The sequence below is a fragment of the Gopherus evgoodei genome, unplaced genomic scaffold (assembly GCF_007399415.2).
Source record: "Gopherus evgoodei ecotype Sinaloan lineage unplaced genomic scaffold, rGopEvg1_v1.p scaffold_44_arrow_ctg1, whole genome shotgun sequence".
Taxonomy (NCBI): Eukaryota; Metazoa; Chordata; order Testudines; family Testudinidae; genus Gopherus; species Gopherus evgoodei.
Genome location: NW_022060065.1, coordinates 494,157 through 515,966, shown reverse-complemented (window position 1 = coordinate 515,966; position 21,810 = coordinate 494,157). Strand labels below are relative to the sequence as shown.

At 42.9% G+C, this 21,810-nt stretch overlaps 1 protein-coding gene across 2 annotated transcripts in view; it reads left to right on the top strand.

Annotated features, from left to right (window-relative positions):
• The window catches only part of TRAPPC9 (trafficking protein particle complex 9), a 742,651-nt gene that overhangs the window by 266,028 nt on the left and 454,813 nt on the right, over nucleotides 1-21,810 (top strand). For both annotated transcript variants that reach the window (XM_030546427.1, XM_030546428.1), the window contains exon 18: nucleotides 16,535-16,677. In XM_030546427.1, the coding sequence (XP_030402287.1) occupies nucleotides 16,535-16,677 (143 nt within the window). The remainder of the gene's footprint in view (nucleotides 1-16,534; nucleotides 16,678-21,810) is intronic.

Here is a 21,810-nt window from a genome sequence, read left to right as displayed (position 1 = left end):
TTAGCTTTGTCAGCAGAGAGTGCTCCTGCCACTTGTGTCTGCAAAACTTTTGTCTTTTGCAGGGTTGGGGAGACAAAAGTTTTATCGACAGCTTCGCAGGGTAGACATACAATGAGGCTCACCTGACATAAAACACCTTCAGAAAAACAATGGCGATCACAGTCCAAAAAGCAAACACATACGATTACCTTGGGATTCCTCGTGACATCGAGGCTGTCATCTAAGCACAGACTGTAGAAAGGGCTTGCTGTGACTTCCGGCTATTTCATTTTGTAGAAAATTCACCAGATCTCTTGTGGTCCTCTGTAATGCGTCATTGCTGAGTGATAGCTCTCTGAAAAGCTTACTTTCTGGTTCTACAGCCAGAACAATTTTTTTCTGGAGTTCCCCATCGCTGAAACGTTTCCTTGCTTGCCCCAAATGTAGTGCAACTTTAAAAGTAGCCACTTGAATCTGATCCACTTTATTCAAAAAATCTTTGAGCTGCCGCTGATGTTGTCTTTCAAACTCTGTTTTTGCATCATGTAACAGCTTGCACCTCTGAAATTCACTGTGGTAATTCTGGTCAAGTACCTTGCGTTAGTGCTATAGTGATGTTGCATTGCATAAATTTTGAATTGATGAATTTCTTTTTTACAAAGAACGCACACTGCAACTTGCTCAGAAACAGAATCAGATGCTTCAGAAACACAAGTAAGTGCATTTCCCACCAATCTTGAAATGTTTGCTTTTCTTCCTTTTGTTAGCAGGAGATGGCTCCTGTGGGACCATCTCTGTATCACATTCGGGGTGCTATCTGGCACTGATTTTTTGAAATACTTTCTGATATCCATTTGTGTCTGATATCCATTTGTGTCTTTAACTCTTTTGCCTTCTATCACAAACAATCTCAGCCTACTCAAACACCACACAGTGATCTTGCTGACGATGAGGTTGACCAATAGCTGCTTATGGAGCTACAGTAGTGGGAGATGTAAAAACACAGTGTGAATGTGTTGTGATTTGAAAGGAAACCACATCTCTGTAATTCAGCTCTGCCTGCACTGTAGCAATATTTAGAAGGAAATGAGTCTGCATTATAATTTATGGTGTTTACAAGGCAACTTTAAAACTTTACATCTCACTGATTGTTGGGGTGCTCTGGTCTGGTGCATAGGAGTGTTTTGACTTCTATATTTGGAGAGCAGGGCGGTGTGGATTTAACCAGGACTGAACAGGGCCTTGTGGGTGGTTGATGTGGACGACCGCCCATTTTTGCCATGGTGCGGGGAGCACCAGAGACAAGAGGCGAAGAGTGGGTCAGGCCTGGGGTGCGAGGCTCCAGAAGAGTGTTTGGGAAAATTGGGGCCGAGGAAGATGGGGAGGCAGCAGGGCCCATGAGTGATGGGGTGGTGGGTGAGGAGCCTGGGAGAAAGAAGGAACTAGAGGTGATGGAGGCAGTGCTTAATTTGTAATGAAAGAAGTGGAAAAAATTCTGGTGAATATGATTTGCCAAAGAGCAAAATCTTCTTAGTTTTCATTAACTTGTGGAAGTTCTGAGCATACACTGAAGGGAGCTTCTGCCTATCATAAAATAAATCTCATTTCTATAGATATGATATATATTATGCTTGAGTATATTTTCGGTACAGTGAATTTATTTTTTTCTACATGGCCATATTAAGGGTAGTGGACATTGCACAGCTAGATCATATACATGTCAATGCAATTTTAGCTTGGTGCAGGTAATCATTACTGTAAAACAGTCTAAAATATCTTGAGCATTAATGTAATTGTATGGAGCATAGCATTCTGTTTTTACATTGGTAAATTAATACAAGAAAAAATATTTGCACAGGTATTTTGTTCCTATGTCATTTTCTTTTGCAACTGACCAATGCTGATGTGCATCCTCTTCAAGAATTTGGGGTGTGGGGGTGGTCTTAGAATACCTTCTTTTCTGAGCCAGGTTATGGGCTGGCAGTATTCTTTTCATCCTCTGGTGCTGAAAGAGCAGGTTCTTCTGTTCTCACCAGTTGGGCTGGCACTCCCCATTGCAGTCCAGGATTGGAGTCCCACTGCTGACTCTTCTGTGTTGGGCCTGGCTCCTCCTCCTTTACTGCACTCCAGGGGTTGAGGACTCAGTTTCTGGTCTTCCTCCTGCCAGTGCCTTTTTATTTGATGACATTACCTCCAGTTTGTCCTAATTATTTCATCCTAGTTGTTAGAAGTTAACCCTGGCCTGAAGGTTGGAATCCAGATTCAAATTTTCCCCAAATTTGTAAATATTTGGAGTTAGAATTTTGATTTGGTCTGTTATAGAGCTGGAGGAAGGAAGCAGCTTTAAAGTTTAGATCCAAATTTCCCCAAAGTTATAGAGCGTTTGTATGGAGGTCTGTGTGGGTATAAGATGAGAAGGCCGTTTAAGTCTGTTTGCTACATAAGCTTGGGAATTCTTGTAAGTGAATGTCACTGTGAAACTGAATACATTGTCATCAAGTATGAGGTTGAATACTATAAGTAATAGTAAGTAATATGTTTACAACTACTACTAGAGTGAAGTAGAGGTCTGTTTAGTTCTGGCTTGGTGGTGGTACTTCATAGTATCTTTACGTGCTTATGTTCCTGCTTGTGTACTTGCTTTTTTCTCTTCCTCTGTCAATAGTACCACTAGTAGGTTTCCCCATACACTTGTAGCATGCATTTGAGCTCCAAGATTCTTACTTTAGTCCCACTCTGGTATTTTGTGTTATTTTTGGCAATGCATACATCTTGAGAGAGAGAGAACACATGTCAGGCAATTTCAAGATTTTGTTCATAAACTGCCAAAGTTGCCTTGTGGTACTGCGTGCCATTTTTCTTTTTGATTACTGTTGATTGTAGAGACTTTACATATAAATAATTAAAATACCAATACTTTCTTTCTTCACGAGTATAACCTAGCAAAGTAAATGTACACATGCACACAGAGTGTATTAATATTATTCATCACTGTCTCTGCTGTTCTTTCCTGATCATTACACTCTAGTTCTGGGTTAGTCCTGCTACAAAATTAATCCATCTGCCGAGCCTCCAAACCTAGAAGATCCACAGGACGCCAGTCCCTTTGCAGGCCAAACCCCAAGCAGGTGTCTTTCCTCCTCAATACCTGGTGGCAAGTACCAATGGAGCTATGTTACAAGGGACTCACTGGGCTGCAGCTGACCCAGGAACTTCCCTTAAAGATGTATCCCCATTGTGTAAGGTTCTCGGTGCGAGAGCTGATACAGTCCCAGGCTGGGGAAAATCTGCTTGGCACAGAAGTGGATGTTGTGCATTTCCCAGTCCTCACACAGTCATTCTTTGCCCTTTCTTGTCACAGATATCTTAACTCTATGGAGAGCTCTGTAGGGTCCTGGCAAGGGGAGAATAACACAATGGAAGTGTCTGGCGCTTCTTTCTCAGGAGGGTCTCCTTGTTGCAGGTTGTATGTTGGGACAGATCAAATATTACTAATGGTAATAGCAGGGCCCTGGGAATAGGGCTTGCTGAATTATCCTCTTGAGTCTGCCATTAACTTGTGGTGTGTTCTTGGAAACGTCTCTGCACTAATATCTGCCTCAGTCTATCCATTGGTAAAATAGATTTAAAAGCACTTATGTATTTCAGAAGGATGTTAACCATTTGCTAATTCTTTGCAAAGTAATGGCTTATTAAATGCAAAGTAACCTCAGATGGGAAGGTTCTGTATAAATAAGTACAAAATATATGGTCATTCAATATTGGTTAGCTTTTCGATTGGAAATGTTGCGTCTCTTAATGGAAACTTTGATTTGTTTTAATAGGTTATTTCCTTTGATTACTCTGCTTCATGCCAGCCTCATATTTGACAGTGCATTAGTATCTTTTATTTAGTAGAGCTTTAATTACACATCACAGATTTTATAAGAATGGAAAAATACATTTAATTAAGACCAGAACCTGTTGGTCTTCATGTTGTTTAATGTGTTCGTCTTTGCCATTTTCCATAAGCAACAGTTAAAGTGCTACTTAATGCACGTATAGAGCATTCTTCATTACCAAGTGGGAGTCAGTGGAAATTTTATTAATTGTTTGCCTTAACAGTGTATCATTCTAAATACAGTTCAGCTGATGACTGAATATCACTAAATGTCACTCTCAATGTGACATGGTTTTATACAGAACACATTTAATGGTGCTGGGCAATTAAAGATGTTCTGAATTACTAAAGAAAAGCTTCAGACTTTTATGTTTTGATTTTTCTTATCACTGTCTCTAATTATATTATTAGGAGGTGTTTAGTAGCAAGTGATATTTCCTTATAAACCCAAAGTCTGTATGTTCTAATATTTCTGTAAGCAAAGAAGTTTGGTCACAGCCTGAAACTGTGTTATCTTAAATTTTTCTTATAATAAATGTCTAAAAATAGTTGCTCAAACTTTATACACACACAGAGGTGAGCTTTAAAACTAAATATTTTCAGGTAGACCAGTCCTTTCTGTAGACTCTTTTGCTAGTTTGCTTGAAAATGTTTTTAAACATTGAAAACCTGTATTGGACTTAGTGGGGTCTCTGTTTTGTTTAAAGTGGAACTAATTAACTAGAATACAAAAATTGTTGAACCACAAGACACACGCTTAGCTTCCCAACACGACACTGCCTTTTATCTCTCCTTTTATACGTTCTCTTGCATTGTCAGCTGTTAAGGGTAGGATCCTGATCTAATCCTTCTGCAGTGACCCTAGCAGACTATAGGATCTATAAAAATAATAATACCACCCTGTAAATTATTGTGGATACACCTCCTTAACTGGTGTACGTTCCCTGCTTACTCCTGAATATAGTATATAAAACAAGGCAGACCCTTTGTTACTGTATATAATTACCTGATTACAAGTGATTGATTGAAATACTAATAAAAAAAATATGAAAAGACTTACTCTTGAACATTCTAGCCATCTGTTTTCCTTGTCTAACACAATTGTTTTAAGGAGTGTTAGAAATAAGGCTAAATCAGGGTAAGCACTTTTGATAATTCCACCTGTTACTGTTAACTAGAAGTTTTTATTGCCAAATATTAAAAGTAATTTTATAAATTCTGTGGCTTGAGTGACAGTTTGTTCTTTTGATAATTGTACTTTGATTTCTCTGCAACGTATTATAACCTGAGATATGTAATGACAAGGATTTCCAGAAACAGGCAGAGAGAAAATAATTGTGTTAAAGAATTAAGTTCCACTTTCTGTGGAAGCTGTCTTGGTGAACAAAACATTTCAAGAAAATTACTGTGATAAATATGATTTTCTTTCGTGTTCAGTGGTTTATCACTAAAACATTTCTGCCCCATGTAATGACGTCTTGATATTTCGAGTGTCAAGTGATCAGATGACAATTTCAAATTAGGGCATTGGTTTGCGTTATTTATTTTTGGATTGGTTAGTTAGGAGGAAAAGCCATGGAGGGAACACTCAATTGTGATTGAATTTCACTGATTGACTGATATTTTCAGAATAAATTCACCCACCCAGCTGTGTGGTTCCTTGGTGTAAACTATAGGAGAATCAGGCATTTATCTTATTGCAGATTTTGAACTGGTTCTGTTTGATTCCATGGAAAATGAATAGCTGCTAGGATTATTTAAGACCTGAAATCTAAATTTTCATGCTCTGAGTATGGATCTCCTATATTTTAGATAAGTTGATATGTTTTGGTCTTCATTGAAATATGAACCACCTCTACCATCTCTAGTTTTACATGCTGATTGTTTAATTTGAGATTAATCTGGAAATCATCTGAAATCCAATGCTTGATATTAAGGGCTTTGTACAATTGCCAAGGAAAGAAATTTGATTTAATATATACCTTCTGAACTCCAACTCTTCCAGTAAATGTGTCTTTTTTGGGAAGGTGATAGAATGCAAATGTGTAGGTAGAATGCTAGAAGTATAGAAAATTTTATTCTATTGCTCCCTCCAAGAGGATCCCCATTCTTTGTGTTGTCCTCTCTCTTTAATGAATCACTTATATTCTTCTTTGAGTAATGTCCCTATGGGTGCTTCACTGTAGGTGTGTCTGTGTTCCTGGACTGCTGATTGGAAAACTTTGGTAGCAGTCTGTTCAGCCTACAAATGGGCTGTTCCTTGTCTGCCACAAGGGTAGCCACAGGCGCAAGCAACCCTGCTCAGTTCCTTCTCAACCACCCTGGCTAGAGACAGATCTAGAGCTGTCCACTCATGGAACGTTAACTTAAAATTGCGAATTTTAGCTTCTTTTGAAGTTTTTTCCTGTCTTTACTTGGTTTACATTTTATTTGGTCTATTGCCTAAAAAAATATAGGAAAAGAAGAAAGAAAAAGTCGGTCTTCTATTGACCCCCTGTGGCTTCAAAAAGTGCCTCAGTTGCAAGGAATCTATCCCAGTGACTGATGGACGCTTGCAGTGCTTTCACTGCTTGGCAGAGAAACACATTCCATAGAAGTGTAGTTTGTTTCAACAACTGAAGCCTAGATCCAGGAAGGACAGAGAACTGAGCCTCAAACTCATAGTCATGGAGTCAGCCCTTCAGCCACTGGAGTCCTGGCAGGAGCTCTCTCCGCAATCCTCCACTTCAAAGTGAGGTGAGCTCAGAGAAATGCCTGCGAGCCACTCATGTAAGGCCTCTAAGAAAAGGTCCTTGAGTCCCCATAGTGAGCCCCAATTGAGCTGGAAACTCTCACTGGCTTGGTCAGTATCACCGACAGTCTCTACTGGTACCAACGCCTTCTGTACCGCCAGATTTCTGGTGCACAATGGATCTTTTGGTCACTGATGCACCAGACTCTGCTCAGAATGGGTAACCTCCAACAAATGAGTGCTCAAGATCATCCAAGTTGACTACTCCATCCATTTCTCCTCTCTCTTCCCTCCCAAACAACCTTCCCTGTCCCTCTTCAGGGCCCTGTTTTGTGAGAGCCTGCTACTGTCAGGAGATAAACCATGACCTCAGCGTAGAAACCGTAGAGCCAGTGCCCCCACATCTCATCAGCAAAGGCTTCTGCTCTCGTTACTTCCTGACACCAAAGAAAAAAGGAGGTTAGAGATTCATACTAGACTTCAGAGCACTAAACAAGTTTATCAAAGCTCAGAAGTTCAAGATGATCACATTTATCAACGATCAATCCAGAGTTGGAAAAAAGAGACTGATTCTCGGCCCTCAACTTCCATGATGCATATTTTCACATCGTGATCGTACTGAGCCACAGATGTCATCTCAGGTTTATGCTAGGTCAAGACCACTATCAATTCAGAGTACTCCATTTTGGCCTCTCATTGGCTCCCAGAGTATTCTCCAAGGTCCTCACAGTAGTGGCAGCCCACTTTCAATCGCAAGGCATTATGATTTATGGACAACTGTGGTCCTATAGATCAACAAACAAAAATTGACATTAACACTGGTACAGAGGCTAGAATTCATAGGAGCTAACTCCATTCAGGCAAAGGTGCTCCTCCCCCATCACAGATTTCTCAGTCTCCTCTTGCTAATAGACAGGACAATCCAGCCCCAAATTTCGGCCAAACATTACCTCCATCTCCTGGGGAATATGGCCATGGGTGCATCGGTGGTTGCTCAAGCCAGACTACAGATGAGATGCCTCCAAGCGTGGTGTGGTTTGGTTTAGAGGTTGAACAGAGAGAATATAAGCAAAGTACTATTGATGTGTACCAGGGTCAAGGAATCCTGGGACTGATGGAAAGACTCAATAGATGTCTGTTGGGGAATTCTTGTTTGTTCAGTCTTCTTCATCTCTACTCCTGACCACCCTTGCATTCCTCATAGGATGGGGTACACATCTCAGTTGTGGCACAATACAAGGCCAATGGTCTTCAGCAGAGACATAACTCCACATCAACCTGCTTGAACTCAGAGCTGTCAGAAATGCTTATCAAAGACACACATGTAAGGGTCATGGGTAGACAATATGGCCTGGACATATTATATAAACCATCAGAGAGGTTCCAGATCTCATTCCCTGTATGTAGAAGCACTAAAACTATGGAACTGTTGCATCTCCAAGAATACCTTAATATCAGTGACCTACTTACAAGTAATATACAACACAATGAACAGTCTTAGCCGTGAATTCTAACACAACTACAAATGGGAGATAGATTTGGTAGTACTCCACAACATATTTCAACAATGGGGGACACCGATAATAAACCTATTTGCTAATTACTAGAACAGGAAATGTCCTTTAGTACTGCTTCAGAGAAGGGATTGGATGACGTTCCATGAAAGAGGCTTTCCTCCTTCCATGGGACAAGGGCCTTCTTTAAGCCTTTCCCCTATTGCCTCTGTTACTAAAGGTCCTGTTGAAAGCTGAAGGAGCAAATGTCATACAGATAGCTCCCACCTGGCCCAGACAGGCCCTTACCTATCACAGCTGGCACTATGACCACCGATGACTATTCCAATCACTCCTTACCTTCTATCACAGAATGAGAGACACTCTCCATCCCAACCTATGGATTCTGCAGCTCAGAACCTGGCTCCGTCGTAGTTCCAGCACAGAGAGACATCTTACTCTGAGGAGGTCCAGAAGGTGTTGTTGCATAGTAGGAAAGCAGCTACTTGCCATACCTATCTACAGAAATGGAAGAGATTCCAGATCTGGTGGGATCCCTACTACATCCACCTTACCTGTGATTCTAGACTACCTATTGACTCTTAAAAAGTTGCTACTCTCTATCAGTTCGCTGAAGGTTCATCTAGCAGCAGTTGGAGCCTTCCATCAGCAGGTAGGAGGATACTCAATCTTCTTCCATCCGACTACAAAGAAGTTTCTCAAAGGCATAACAAAACCTTTTTCTACAATCCAGACCTCCCACTCTTCAATGGGATCTCAGCCTACTATTAAAAGGTCTGACGAGGCCACCATTGGAACCCAGGGCCACTTGTTCATAACTCATCTTTCTATGAAGATGGCGTTCCTCATTGCCATCACCTCTGCAATGAAGATTGGGGAAATAGCGGCTTTGATGGTGCATCCCCCTTTTACTATGTTCTTCCTTGACAAAGTCATGCTTAGACCACATCCAAAGTTCACCCCCAAGGTGACTTCCATGTTCTATATAAATCAGCGTATTCAGCTTCCAGCCATTTATCCCAAAGGATAATAGGGAAGTCATCTTCCATACATTCAATGTGAGGAGAGCCTTGGTTCTTCAAGATGTTTATTCCTATGGGTGCTCCATGGCCCCCCCCATGTCCCTCCCCACTTAGGAGTTCTAATAGTTGGCTGGAGTAGAGAAGGAACTGAGGAGGGATTGCTTGCGTGTGCTGGCTAGCCGCGTGGCAGGTGAGGAGCAGTGCATGCGTGGCTGGATGGACTGCTCCCAAAGTTCTCTGAATAGCAGTACAGAGATGCAGACACACCCATAGTAGAGCAGCCATAGAGAGACACATCTTGAAGAACCATGGTTATTGCACAAGGTAAGTTAACTTCTTGTCTTACCTAATCTTCCCTGTAGTACATGTGAGGCAGTTGTATTTTTAATGTGGTTGCCACAGGACAGTGATACAAATGTATGAGCTTTTAAAATGTCATCCTAAAACATTTCTCTCCTCTTTCCCTTTGGTGAAAAAATAACAAATAGTTCCCACTCCCAGGTAAAAAGAATAGGAGTACTTGTGGCACCTTAGAGACTAACACATTTATTTGAGCTTAAGCTTTCGTTGGCTACAGCCCACTTCATCAGATGCATAGAACGTGGAACATATAGTAAGAAGATAGATATACATACAGAGAACATAAAAAGGTGAAAGTTGCCATAATGACTCTAAGAGGCTAATTAATTAAGATGAGCTATTATCAGCAGGAGAAAAAAAAACATTTGTAGTGATAATCAATATGGCCCATTTCAGACAGTTGACAAGAAGGTGTGAGAATACTTAACATGGGGAAATATTCAATTTGTGTAATGACCCAGCCACTCCCACTCTCTATTCAAGCCCAAGTTAATGATATCTAGTTTGCAAATTAATTCTAGTTCAGCAGTTTCTCACTGGAGTCTGTTTTTGAAGCTTTTCTGTTGCAAAATTGTCACCTTTAAGTCTGTTACTGAGTGACCAGAGAGGTGGAAGTGTTCTCCTACTGGTTTTTGAATGTTGTGATTCCTGATGTCAGTTTTGTGTCCATTTATTCTTTTGCGTAGAGACTGTCCGGTTTGGCCAATGTACATGGCAGAGGGGCATTGCTGGCATATATCACATTGGTAGATGTGCAGCTGAATGAGCCCCTGATGGCGTGGCTGATGTGATTAGGTCCTATGAGGGCGTGACTTGAATAGATATGTGGACAGAGCTGGCATCAGGGTTTGTTGCAGGGATAGGTTCTTGGGTTAGTGTTTTTGTTGTGTATTTGCTGGTGAGTATTTGCATCAGGTTGGAGAGCTGTCTGTAAGCAAGGAGTGGTCTGTCTCCCAAGATTTGTGAGAGTGAGGGATTGTCTTTCAGGATAGGCTGTAGATCGTTGATGATGCGCTGGAGAGGTTTTAGTTGGGGGCTGAAGGTGACGGACGGCTACTGGTGTTGTGTTATTTTCTTCATTGGGCCTGTCGTGTAATAGGTGACTTCTGAGTACTCTTCTGGCTGTGTCAATCTGTTTTTTCACTTCAGCAGGTGGGTATTGTAGTTTTTAAGAATGGTTGATAGAGATCTTGTAGGTGTTTATCTCTGCCTGAGGGATTGGAGCAAATACGGTTGTATCTTAGAGCTTGGCTGTAGACAGTGGATTGTGGTGTGTCCTGGATGAGAGGTAGAGGCATGTAGGTAAGTATAGCAGTCAGTAGGTTTCCAGTATAGGGTGGTGTTTATGTGACCATCCTTATTAGCACAGTGGTGTCAAGGAAATAGACCACTTGTGTGGATTGGTCCAGGCTGAGGTGGTTGGTGGGATGGAAATTATTGAAATCATGGTGAAATTCCTCAAGGGCTTCTTTTCCATAGGTCCTGATGATGTAATCAATGTAGTGCAAGTAGAGTAGAGGCGTTAGGGGACAAGAGCTAAGGAAGAGTTGTTCTAGGTCAGCCATAAAAATGCTGGCATACTGTGGGACCATGCGGGTACCCATAGCAGTGCCGCTGACTTGAAGGTATATATTGTCCTCAAATGTGAAATAGTCATGGGTGAGGACAATTTCTCACTTAAATCTGAGTGTGCATGTTGCATCTTATAAAGCTAGCAGGACTAAGTTCAAAACCTGGTTCTGACACTAATTTCTTCTGTGACTTGAGAAAATTGCATATGTGCCCTATTTCAAATTCTGATGTCAGGTACATCAGTGTAAATTCTGAGTAACTTCACTGAAATTTCGCCGTCTGTACACAGGGGATACTATAACTTATCTCACCACTTAGAGGGGTATTGTGAAGCTTAGTTAATGTTAGCGAAGTTCTTCATGGATTAAAAGAACTATACAAATACTGCTTACTGCATTACTTTGAAGAGCTTCAGGAATCTGAATTTATTTTAGATCAATACATTTCAAATAATTAAATAAAATGAATTAAAATTGTGACCTAAGGTGCAGAATCTGGGTAAGTAGCTTTTTTGATCTGCCAGGAAAAAAACAAATAAGCTATACATATATGTTATAAGATATTTCTTCACGATCACTCATTTCTGTAAATTCACAGAAAACTAAATTAAAAGATTCTAAGTTGATTTACACATAATCTGGTGGTAGCTGGTGTACATGTCCCATTGAAAAAGAAGCTCCTACACTATTGAATTGGTATAGCAAGAACAGTCCCATGCAAGATAATGGAGTGGTTCATGTGGGACTTGAGTAATATGGAATTAAGGGACGGTAATATAATTAATGCCAGTCAGCCTGGGTTTATGGAAAGTCTGTCAAACTACCATGATATCTTTTTTTATGAGATTACCAGTTTGAATGATAAAGGCAATAAGGTTGATGTAATATAATTAGACTTCCGTTAGGTGTTTGACTTAGTATTAACATTCAATTTTTTTAATCAAAATGTTATGTGGTGTTGTAGTCATATCTGTCCCAGTATATTAGAGACAAGATTGTTAAGGTAATATCTTTTATTGATCAGCTTCCGTTGGTGTTCTCTCTCACCAACAGAAGTTGGTCCAATACAAAATATTACCTCATCCACCTATCTCTCTAATTTATTTAATGTGTGCCATGTTAATTTTATTAAAGGCTGGCTAATTGATAGGTCTCAAAATGTAATTGTAAATGAGGAAGCATTAAACAATGGATGTGTTTCCAGCAGAATTCTGCAGAGATCAGTTCTTGGCCATATGCTATTTAACATTTTTATTAATGACTTGGAAGAAAACATCTGATAAAGTTTGCAGATGACCTACAAATTGGGAGAGTGATAAATAATGAAGAGGACAGGTCAATGATACAGTGATCTGGATTGCTTGGTAAACTGTGTGCAAGTAAACAATATATGTTTTAATATGGCTAAATGTAAATGTATCCATGTAGGAATAAAGAATGTAGGCCATACTTACAGGATGGGGGACTCTATCATTGGAAGCAGTGACTCTGTTAAAGATTTTGGGGTCATTGTGGATAGTCAGCTGAACATGCCCTCACCCATGTGACTCTGTGGCCAAAAGGCTAATTGGATGAATAAACAGGGAATCTCAAGGAGGAGTAAAGAGGTTAGTTTACTTCTGTATTTGTCATTAGTGCTGCTGCTGTTGGATTACTATGTCCAGCTCTGGTGTCAACAGTTCAAGAAGGACTTGGATAAATTAGAGATGGTTCACAGAAGAGCCACAAGAATTATTAAAGGATTGGAAAACATGCCTTAGAGTGATAGACTCAATGGCTCAGTCTATTTAGCTTAACAAAGAGAAGGTTAAGGGATGACTTGATTACAGTAGTTAAGTACCTACATAAGGAATAAATATTTAATAATGGGCTCTAGAACTCAAGTTAATTTCTTTCCCACTTGTTTATCATCAGTGCTAAGGATTCTGCAGGCAAAATTATCATCTCAGTGACGCTTGTGCAACCTTATTGCTTAATGTAGGCTTGGAATGATTTAATTTATAGATGCTTGGTAAGTGATTCTATTGATCTCAAGATGAATAGAATTTGCACCTCAGTCTTGTTTAGTTGTTGTTTTCGCAGGGCTAACCGTTGTAAATAGCTGACAGTGCTTATTATGCTCTTGCAGTAGTAAGATCATACTAAATTTTGCATCGGAATTTTCTGTTTTACAGGGTGAGGGTCTCATATTTTAAATCTGAAACATGTTACAGGGAACTTGTACCAAATTTCAGCCACTAATTAATGTGCATGTGGAATAAACTCGTATGAGTTTGAGTATTTCTGTGGTGTTGATTTTAAAGGAAATTGGGGAAAACTGGAACAGTGGAAAAGCCTGATGTCTTTTCCACACAGCACTGCAGATTTAAAGGCTTCTGCTGCTCCCTGAGCAGTAACATTGTGACATCAGAAATAATCAGCCACTCTTTCTCATGTCCTCCATTTTGTTTACATACTTGGGAGAGCACTGATTGCTTAACTGGTAGTCATTGCAATGGCTGCCTTTGAAAACTGGTTTACTACAGACTATCAAAACATTATAATGAAGGGTCACAGGAAAAATTGTAATGAGTTTTAAGGAGCTCCTGCTGTTCTGCTTGGGGTTTGTGCTGTGTAAGTTACACTGTTTCTTTTCAAAGGGTAATTGTTACTTTCCTCAAAAAGGGTTACATGAAAATAAGATATAAAATTAAAGCTCCTTGTATATTTTTATATACTTACAAATCTGTGGCTTTCTGAATATTTACCTTTTTCAAAAAGCAGGAAATTATAGATCTGAGTCCCTATTCAGTTTTCTATTATACAATTTAAAAAGAAGTAATTTAAAGGTTGCAAAAAAACCAAAAACATGTTTTGTTTGAATACAGTTTAGTTAAATTATTTCCAATATGTTGATCAACATGGCACTGAGTGGTGAAACATGGAGTTCCGCAGAGATAACAGTAGCAATTAAATATACAGTGAAGATGACAATTGTGTAAATGCTTTATTATTTAAATAGCATATGTATGAAAAAAAATTTGGATTAAAAACTAAGGTAATTCACACACAAAAAGTTTAATGTTAAACTTTTTCTCAGGAATAAACAAAATAATAAAAAATTAGGCAATACAAAGTTTTCAGTTACATGATTGTGTATTATTTTTTACACAGGATTCCTTGTTTATTTCATGCACAGGATGGATCTGATCTGGGGATTAAAAGCGATGTATAGGGAAGGAGTCTGTAGGATTCCTGCCTCATTTGTTGCAGAAGTTGGAAGTTTTGTAGTGAATGAGAAAGTAGACTGCGGGAAGAGAAAGGATGGTCTTATGGCTAGGAAAGTTGAATGTCACTCACCTGGAGACCTGGATTCTATCTTTGCCTCTTCCATAGAGTTCTTACGTGAAACTGGGCAAGTTACACCAAACTTTTCACAGTCATTTCTCAATGTAATTAAAGGCTCTATCCTAATGCATATGCACAAGGGACTGAGGTAAGGGTGCATGGGCAATGTTTATGCTTGAATTTCCTAATTTGAGACTGAGGCTGGTGATGACAAGCTTCTCATGGTTTGCTCTGTTACATGCTAAGGCACAACCAGTATCATCAAATCATCATTCAGATGTTGCTCCACAAGGTCTCAGAGGAAACAACAGTGGAAATATTTACATTTTCATAGCCACTTTAAGAGAACTGTAGGCCCCGCCCTACAAATTTGCCAGTTCAACACCGAACTTGAGAATGCGTGACTCTCTAACCTTTTAATCCTTAACATATTTCCTAACTTTTTATGGTTTTATTTATGGATGAGAGCAGCCTTACTTAATGTTAAATTAAGTTTTTTGTTTGTGAATTTTTACCATGAAACTGAATAGATTTTACTTGAATGCACCCAACAATCAGTTCAGCTTTGAAGGAGCCATTTTAACACTGTTGCTATTCAGAGTTGAATTGCACTTTTAATTTTTAACTTTGAGGGCTCTTTTGGTTCATATGTTGAATAAAAAGTACATTTTAAAAAATTACTCCTATTTTCCATTCTCAGTAAAGAGAGCCTTCTAGAGAGCTCAGGTTTTTCCTGTTGTAAGTATTTGAATATACCGAGGGGTTTTCATATATAAATGCTTGTAATATCTGTCTGATTATAGAGAACAATGAAAACCTTATCCCATCAACTTTATGTGACATCATGCCATGAATATTACAGCAATAAAATAAATCATAGAGATCCATGCTTTTCATTGCAGAATTCATAATTAAATGTTGAGTTTCTGTATCAAGTTACGACTTAGTCTTAAGCAGTGCCATCTTTCTGGACTTGATGATTCCAGCTCTGTTGTTTGTTAATTAAGCCATCTGGAAAAGCAGCATAAAATTGTTTGATAGTGGGTCTGCATTTTTTATTTTTGTACTTGCTATTGATCAACTCCTGAAGTGACACATGCTTAGCTTCATTAACTTTCAATGAGAAATTGTTGTAAAAGCGGTAGAAGTAACTGCATAGAGTGCCCAGTAGTTGCTTCTGTTGATATTGTACATTCTGATTTTGTGATATATTAAGTTGCACTTTTCTGGATGAATTGTGGATGGGTTAATGTGGTACCCAGACACACACTTATTGGAGAACAGTGAATTGCTAACTAACATAAATCCTCAGAGAATTTTTTTTCTTATCAATAGTTTCCATTCCCTCAATATGACCTGAAAATAAAACAATATCAGAACACTTCACAATATGAAGTTCCTTCATAACTAGGACATTTTAAGTTACTTCCAGTCTCTGATTGTTCCTGAGTGGTTTCTGAGTAAGCAGTAGCACCAAATACTTGCAGATCTTGTAAAATGCTTTGTGGAGTTTGAAGTGGAACCCTCTGAAAAATAATGGCATCTAGCTGGTGTGATACTGCTTTTTTATTCTTTTTTGTGTTGGAGGTTGAAGTTATACCATATGCCTGTGCTTCTAAACTTTTTTTTGGCAACAGCTGGTTTTCCGTTCTAAGACCTCTGTTGCAACAGCCAGTGCCTGGATTTGGAGCCACCAGAGCTCCATTGTAAGTTGGAGGGCACACAGTGGAATGGGAAATGGTGCGATGAGAATCGGCAGAGGCAGCTCATTAAGGAAAAAGTGGGGAGTCTAGTGTAGCACTCACGAAATTCTGAATTAGCACCAATAAAAGCAATATATTAGTGGTTGGGAACTACTATCATAGATACACTCACCGTTGTAATATCTGTTAACCAGTAAGATGCTACTGTAAAACGGACTTTAAGAAAGGAAGAGATTTTTGTGTGTAATGTATGCATGACAACTTTGCTTGAAAAGCTACCAGAATTTTTTTGACAAATCAATTTTCTTGTGTCTATAATAACTTCTATTAAGACTCGTTTAGAAATTTCACCACTGATGTACATTTTCCATGACCTAATTTTATTGAGCAGTTATGATGCACAGAAATGAGCTGTAGTTAATAACTCATTTACCATTATTTTTCCAGACACTGGAAGCCATTCTGAATTTCAAATACTCTGGGGGACCAGGACATGCTGATGGCTATTACAGGAACCTCTCCCTGGGCCTTCATGTGGAAGTGGAGCCATCTGTCTTCTTTACACATGTCAGTACCCTTCCTGCAACAAGGTGAGTCTTCCAGTCATCCTTGCAACCCAAGATATCCACAGTAACATGCAGACAAAAGCTGCTGAATGGAATTAATAAGATGTATGGAGAGATGTGTGGAACTGCTGGATGTTTTATAAGATACCAACTGTAACTTACCTTTTACTTAAGAAATCTGACTTTATGGTTAAACAGTACATGTGCATTGGAAAATTTCTATAGTTTCTCTTCGAGTGCTTGCTCATATCGATTCCAATTAGGTGAGCGCACGCTGCGTGCATGTTTGTCTGAAGATTTTTACCCTAGCAACACTCGGTGGGTCAGCTGGATCGCCCCCTAGAGTGGCGCTGCCATGGCGCCGGATATATACCCCTGCTGACCCAACGGCCCTTCAGTTCCTTCTTACCGCCCGTATCGGTCGTTGGAACAGTGGAGCGCAGCTTAGCTGATCTCCACTTCCCTAGCTACTCGTAGTTCTCTCATTATTCTTGTGTATATAGTTGAAATTTCTATAGTAGCAGTTAATTCTTATTGGTTTTTATGACATTGTTAGTGTATATAGTTAAGAGGGGTTCGGGGATTAGCCCCTTCCCCACACCCGGTGCCAGGGCCTATGCCCGGTTCACCGAGTTTCAAACTGTGCTTGGCCTGTCACAAGCCGATGCCAACAGGAGATCCCCACAACTTCTGCCTTAAGTGCCTCATGGAATCCCACCTCGGCGATAAGTGCCGGATCTGCAAGGCCTTCAAGCCGAGGACGAAAAAGGAGCAGGACTTTCGTCTCAAAGAGCTCCTGATGGAGGCAGCTCTTCCTCCTCCGTCTTCAGCACCGAGCGCTAGACAATCCACTGGCAGAAGCGCTTCTTCGGCACCGGATCGCACCGGTACTGCTAAGGCCTGTTGGCACCGACCATAGCCAGCACCGGTATCTGCTCAGCACCGTTCTCTCTCCCTGCGGTTGAAGAGACAGAAGACTCCCGCTGCTTCCGTGCCACCTGCATCGCAGCCAGAGCACCCAGCTAGATCGGACTGCCTGGCACCTATAGCTGCCGTAGCACCAACCATGTTGGCACCGTCGATTCTGGTCTCACAAGGGCCGTCGAGTCCAGTACCTGAAAGCTCCCCGGCGAGAGCCGTGGTTGAGCTCACTATTCCCACCACACCAGAGATATTTTCCACGGCGAGGAAGCTGATCGCAATGACAGAGTCTGCCCTGCCTCAACCGCCAGCGCCACCGGTGCGGGTCATACAATCTGTAGGCAAACCGGCCTTGATGAGACCACCCTCTGTCAGCACCGCAGAGTGGCACCGCTCATGATCCCGGTCCTGTCGCCGATCCCAGTCCCGGCACCGATACCTTCTCGGTACTGGTCGCACTCGCGGCACCGATCAGTTTCCACTTTGCCGGCCCGGTATTCTCGGCACTGATCCAGCTCCCATCACCACTCCAGGCACCGTGACTCTTCCAGCCACTCCAGACGCCGAGCTTCGAGATCCCGGTCAACCTCCCGTCACCGCTCCGGTCGTAGGTCCCGATCTCATTCCCAGTACCGGTATGGCTCCCGGTACCAATCCCCAGTGCTGCACAGAGCTTGATCAATCATAGAGGGAGACTCTCTTCTGAGGGGTTTTCCGCCCCTCCTTGGCGATCCCGACACGCATCGGTGTCCTCTCATGCGGACAGTTCTTATGCAGAGGACCGTGACTCCGATGTGCCCACGAGAATCTTCCAGGAAACCCAGGCCCAAGATCAAGGCCCCCATCAGTGGTCATTCTGGACACCTTGGGCATATCACCAGGCCCAAGGTGTACCTCCAGTCCCATCTCGCTCTGCTCCATCAGAGCACTGGGTGCTGGAGGCAACTATCAGCCGTCCCCCTCCTACCGGTATGGAGGAAGCGCCTGTTCAGCCACCAGACTCCCAGATTCCGCTGAAACCGGAGGTCATCCAAGAGCAAGAGTCCACACGGGACCCGCTTGTCCCTGGCCTCTCCTCTTCCTCCTCTCTTGATGAGGTGATGGCGGGGACATCCTCCATGAGCCCTCCTCCAATTGACCGGAGAGCCCCTCAGAGCCTCCTGAGATATGTGGCACTGAACATGAATCTCCACATGGAGGAGGTACTGGAGATAGAGGACCCGGTGGTGGATATTCTGTCGGCTGACGCCTCTAGAAGAGTGGCCTTACTATTCATCTGGACGATCCAGGCCAATGCTGATACCATCTGGCAGTCTCCAGCCTCTATTCCACCCGCTGCCAGGGGAGTTGAGCGCAAGTACATGGTGCCCTCTAAGGGGTACGAGTACCTGTACGTCCATCCTCCTCCCTGCTCCCTTGTCGTACAGTCTGTCAATGAGATGGAACGCCATGGCCAGCAAGCTCCGGCTCCAAAATCAAAGGAGGCTAGGCGTATGGACTTACTGGGCTGTAAAGTATACTCTGCAGGGGCCCTCCAACTCTGAGTGGCAAGCCAGCAAGCCTGCTTAGTCGCTACAACTACAACACCTGGGTGGCGGTGGGCAAGTTCATGGAGTTAATCCCTCAAGACTTCTGTCAAGAGTTGGCTACCATCTTGGAGGAGGGAAAGAAAGTGGCGAGGACTTCCCTCCAGGCCTCACTGGATGCAACAGACTCCGCAGCCAGGACTCTGGCCTCGGGAGTTGCCATGAGACGCATTTCATGACTTCAAGTGTCGGACCTCCCGCCGGAACTACAGCATACCATACAGGACTTGCCCTTTGACGTTCGAGGCCTCTTTTCTGAAAAGACTGACTCTAGGCTGCAAAGCCTGAAGGCGACCCAGGTCGTTATGCGCTCTCTCAGCATGCACACGCTGGTGACTCAGCGCCGGCCTTTCCACCCCCAGCCTCACCGCCCTTACCCTCCGCCTAGACAGAGGCAGGACTTTGGCAGTAGGCGTGGCCGAGCCGGTCGTAGACGGCAGTCAGGACCCCAAAGGGGCCAAAATCAGGGTCCCTCCAAGCCACCTACAGGGCCAAAGCCAAACATTTGAAGGTGTGCCCGAGGACGGCGTACCAGTTACTTTCCAGGATTCTTTCCCTCCCTTTTACAACCGCCTCTCCTTTTTCCTCCCTGCGTGGTCCCAGCTAACTTCGTATCGTTGAAGTTCCGCATGGTGTCCTTGGTGACTATCATCTCATCCTTGGATCCCAGAGACTGATGTGCTGCCCTCGATATGAAGGACGCATATTTTCACATCACCATTTATCCTCCACAGAGACGGTACCTCCGGTTTGTAGCCAACTGTCAACATTTCCAGTTTATGGTCCTTCCGTTCGGCCTCTCTACAGCCCCAAGAGTATTCACAAAGTGCATGGCTGTAGTCGCCGCCTCCCTCTGCCGCCGTCGAATACATGTTTTTCCATATCTCGACTATTGGCTCATTCGAGGGACCTCCGAGGCACAAATCACTCATCATGTGGACATCATCAAGACCTATTCATGAGTCTAGGCCTGATGATCAATACAGAGAAATCCACTCTGGTTCCCACACAGAGGATAGACTTCATTGGGGCCATCCTGGACTCCAATCTCGCCAGAGCCTGCTTACCACAGTCTCGGTTTCAGGCGATGGTAACAATTATCCGAGGCCTACAGAACTTCATGACTACTTTGGCTCGCACTTCTCTTGGTCTCCTGGGTCACATGGCAGCCTGTGCATTCGTGACCAAACACGCCAGGCTACGCCTCCATCCCTTCCAATCTTGGCTCACCTTGGTATACCACGCGGGAAGAGACACCATAGACATGATAGTCACGATTCCCCTGAGCATCCTAGGCTCCCTTGACTGCTGGTTGACTCCCTCCCTGGTGTGTGCAGGGATGCCATTCCATCTGCCTCAGCCTTCTATGTCCCTGATGACGGATGCATCATCTCTCGGCTGGGGTGCTCACCTCGGCCATCTTCGCACTCAAGGCCTTTGGTCATCTCAGGAGCTGGCCTTGCACATCAATGTCCAAGAGCTGAGAGCAGTCCGCCTTGCGTGCCAGGTGTTTCAACAGCATTTGCAAGGCCATTGTGTCTCAGTATTCACAGACAACACAACGGCCACGTATTACATAAACAAACAGGGAGGGACACGGTCCTCCCCTCCTTTGTCTGGAAACCATCCAGCTCTGGGACTTCTGTATAGCCCACTCGATAGACCAGGGGTTCGGAACACTCTGGCGGATTGACTCAGCAGATCCTTCCTGTCTCACGAGTGGTCGATTCGTCCGGACTTTATTCATTCTGTTTTCCTGAAGTGGGCTTTCCCCGTATAGAACTTTTCGCTTCCCGCGAGAACAGGAAATGCCAGATGTTCTGCTCCTTCCAAGGCCTCTCCCCGGGCTCGATCTCGGATGCTTTCCTGATGCCATGGATGAGCCAACTGCTTTATGCCTTTCCACCATTCCCGCTCATTCACAGGGTCCTGATAAAGCTCCGCAGGGACAGAGCTCGCTTGATCATAATCGCTCCAGCGTGGTCCAGGCAGCACTGGTACACCATGCTGCTCGACCTGTCAATAGCCAACCCAATTACCCTGCCTCTTCGCCCAGACCTCATAACTCAGGACCATGGCAGACTTCACCACCCAGACCTGCAGTCCCTTCACTTCATGGCATGGCTGCTGCGTGGTTAAGCCAGTCCGAGTTACGTTGCTCTGCCTCAGTACAAGTACTCCTGGGTAGCAGGAAACCTTCCACTCGGTCAACGTATCTGGCCAAGTGGAAGCGTTTCTCCTGCTGGTGCGAAATGCATAATGTTACTCCCACCGAGGTCTCGATCCCCACCATCTTGGACTACCTCTGGTCTCTCAAACAACAGGGCCTAGTGATATCATCATTGAGGGTGCACTTGGCAGCCATCTCTACCTTCCACCCAGCGGAAAGTGGCCGCTCCATGTTCTCACGCCCTGTGGTTTCTAGGTTCCTCAAGGGCTTGGACCGCCTATACCCCCAAGTATGCCGTCCCACCCCAACCTGGGACCTCAACCTGGTTCTAACCAGACTTATGTCTGCCCCTTTCGAGCCGTTAGTAACCTGCTCGCTACTATACCTGTCCTGGAAGACAGCTTTTCTCCTAGCCATTACATTGGCCAGATGAGTTTCCAAGCTTAGGGCTCTCATGGTGGACACACTGTATACTGTGTT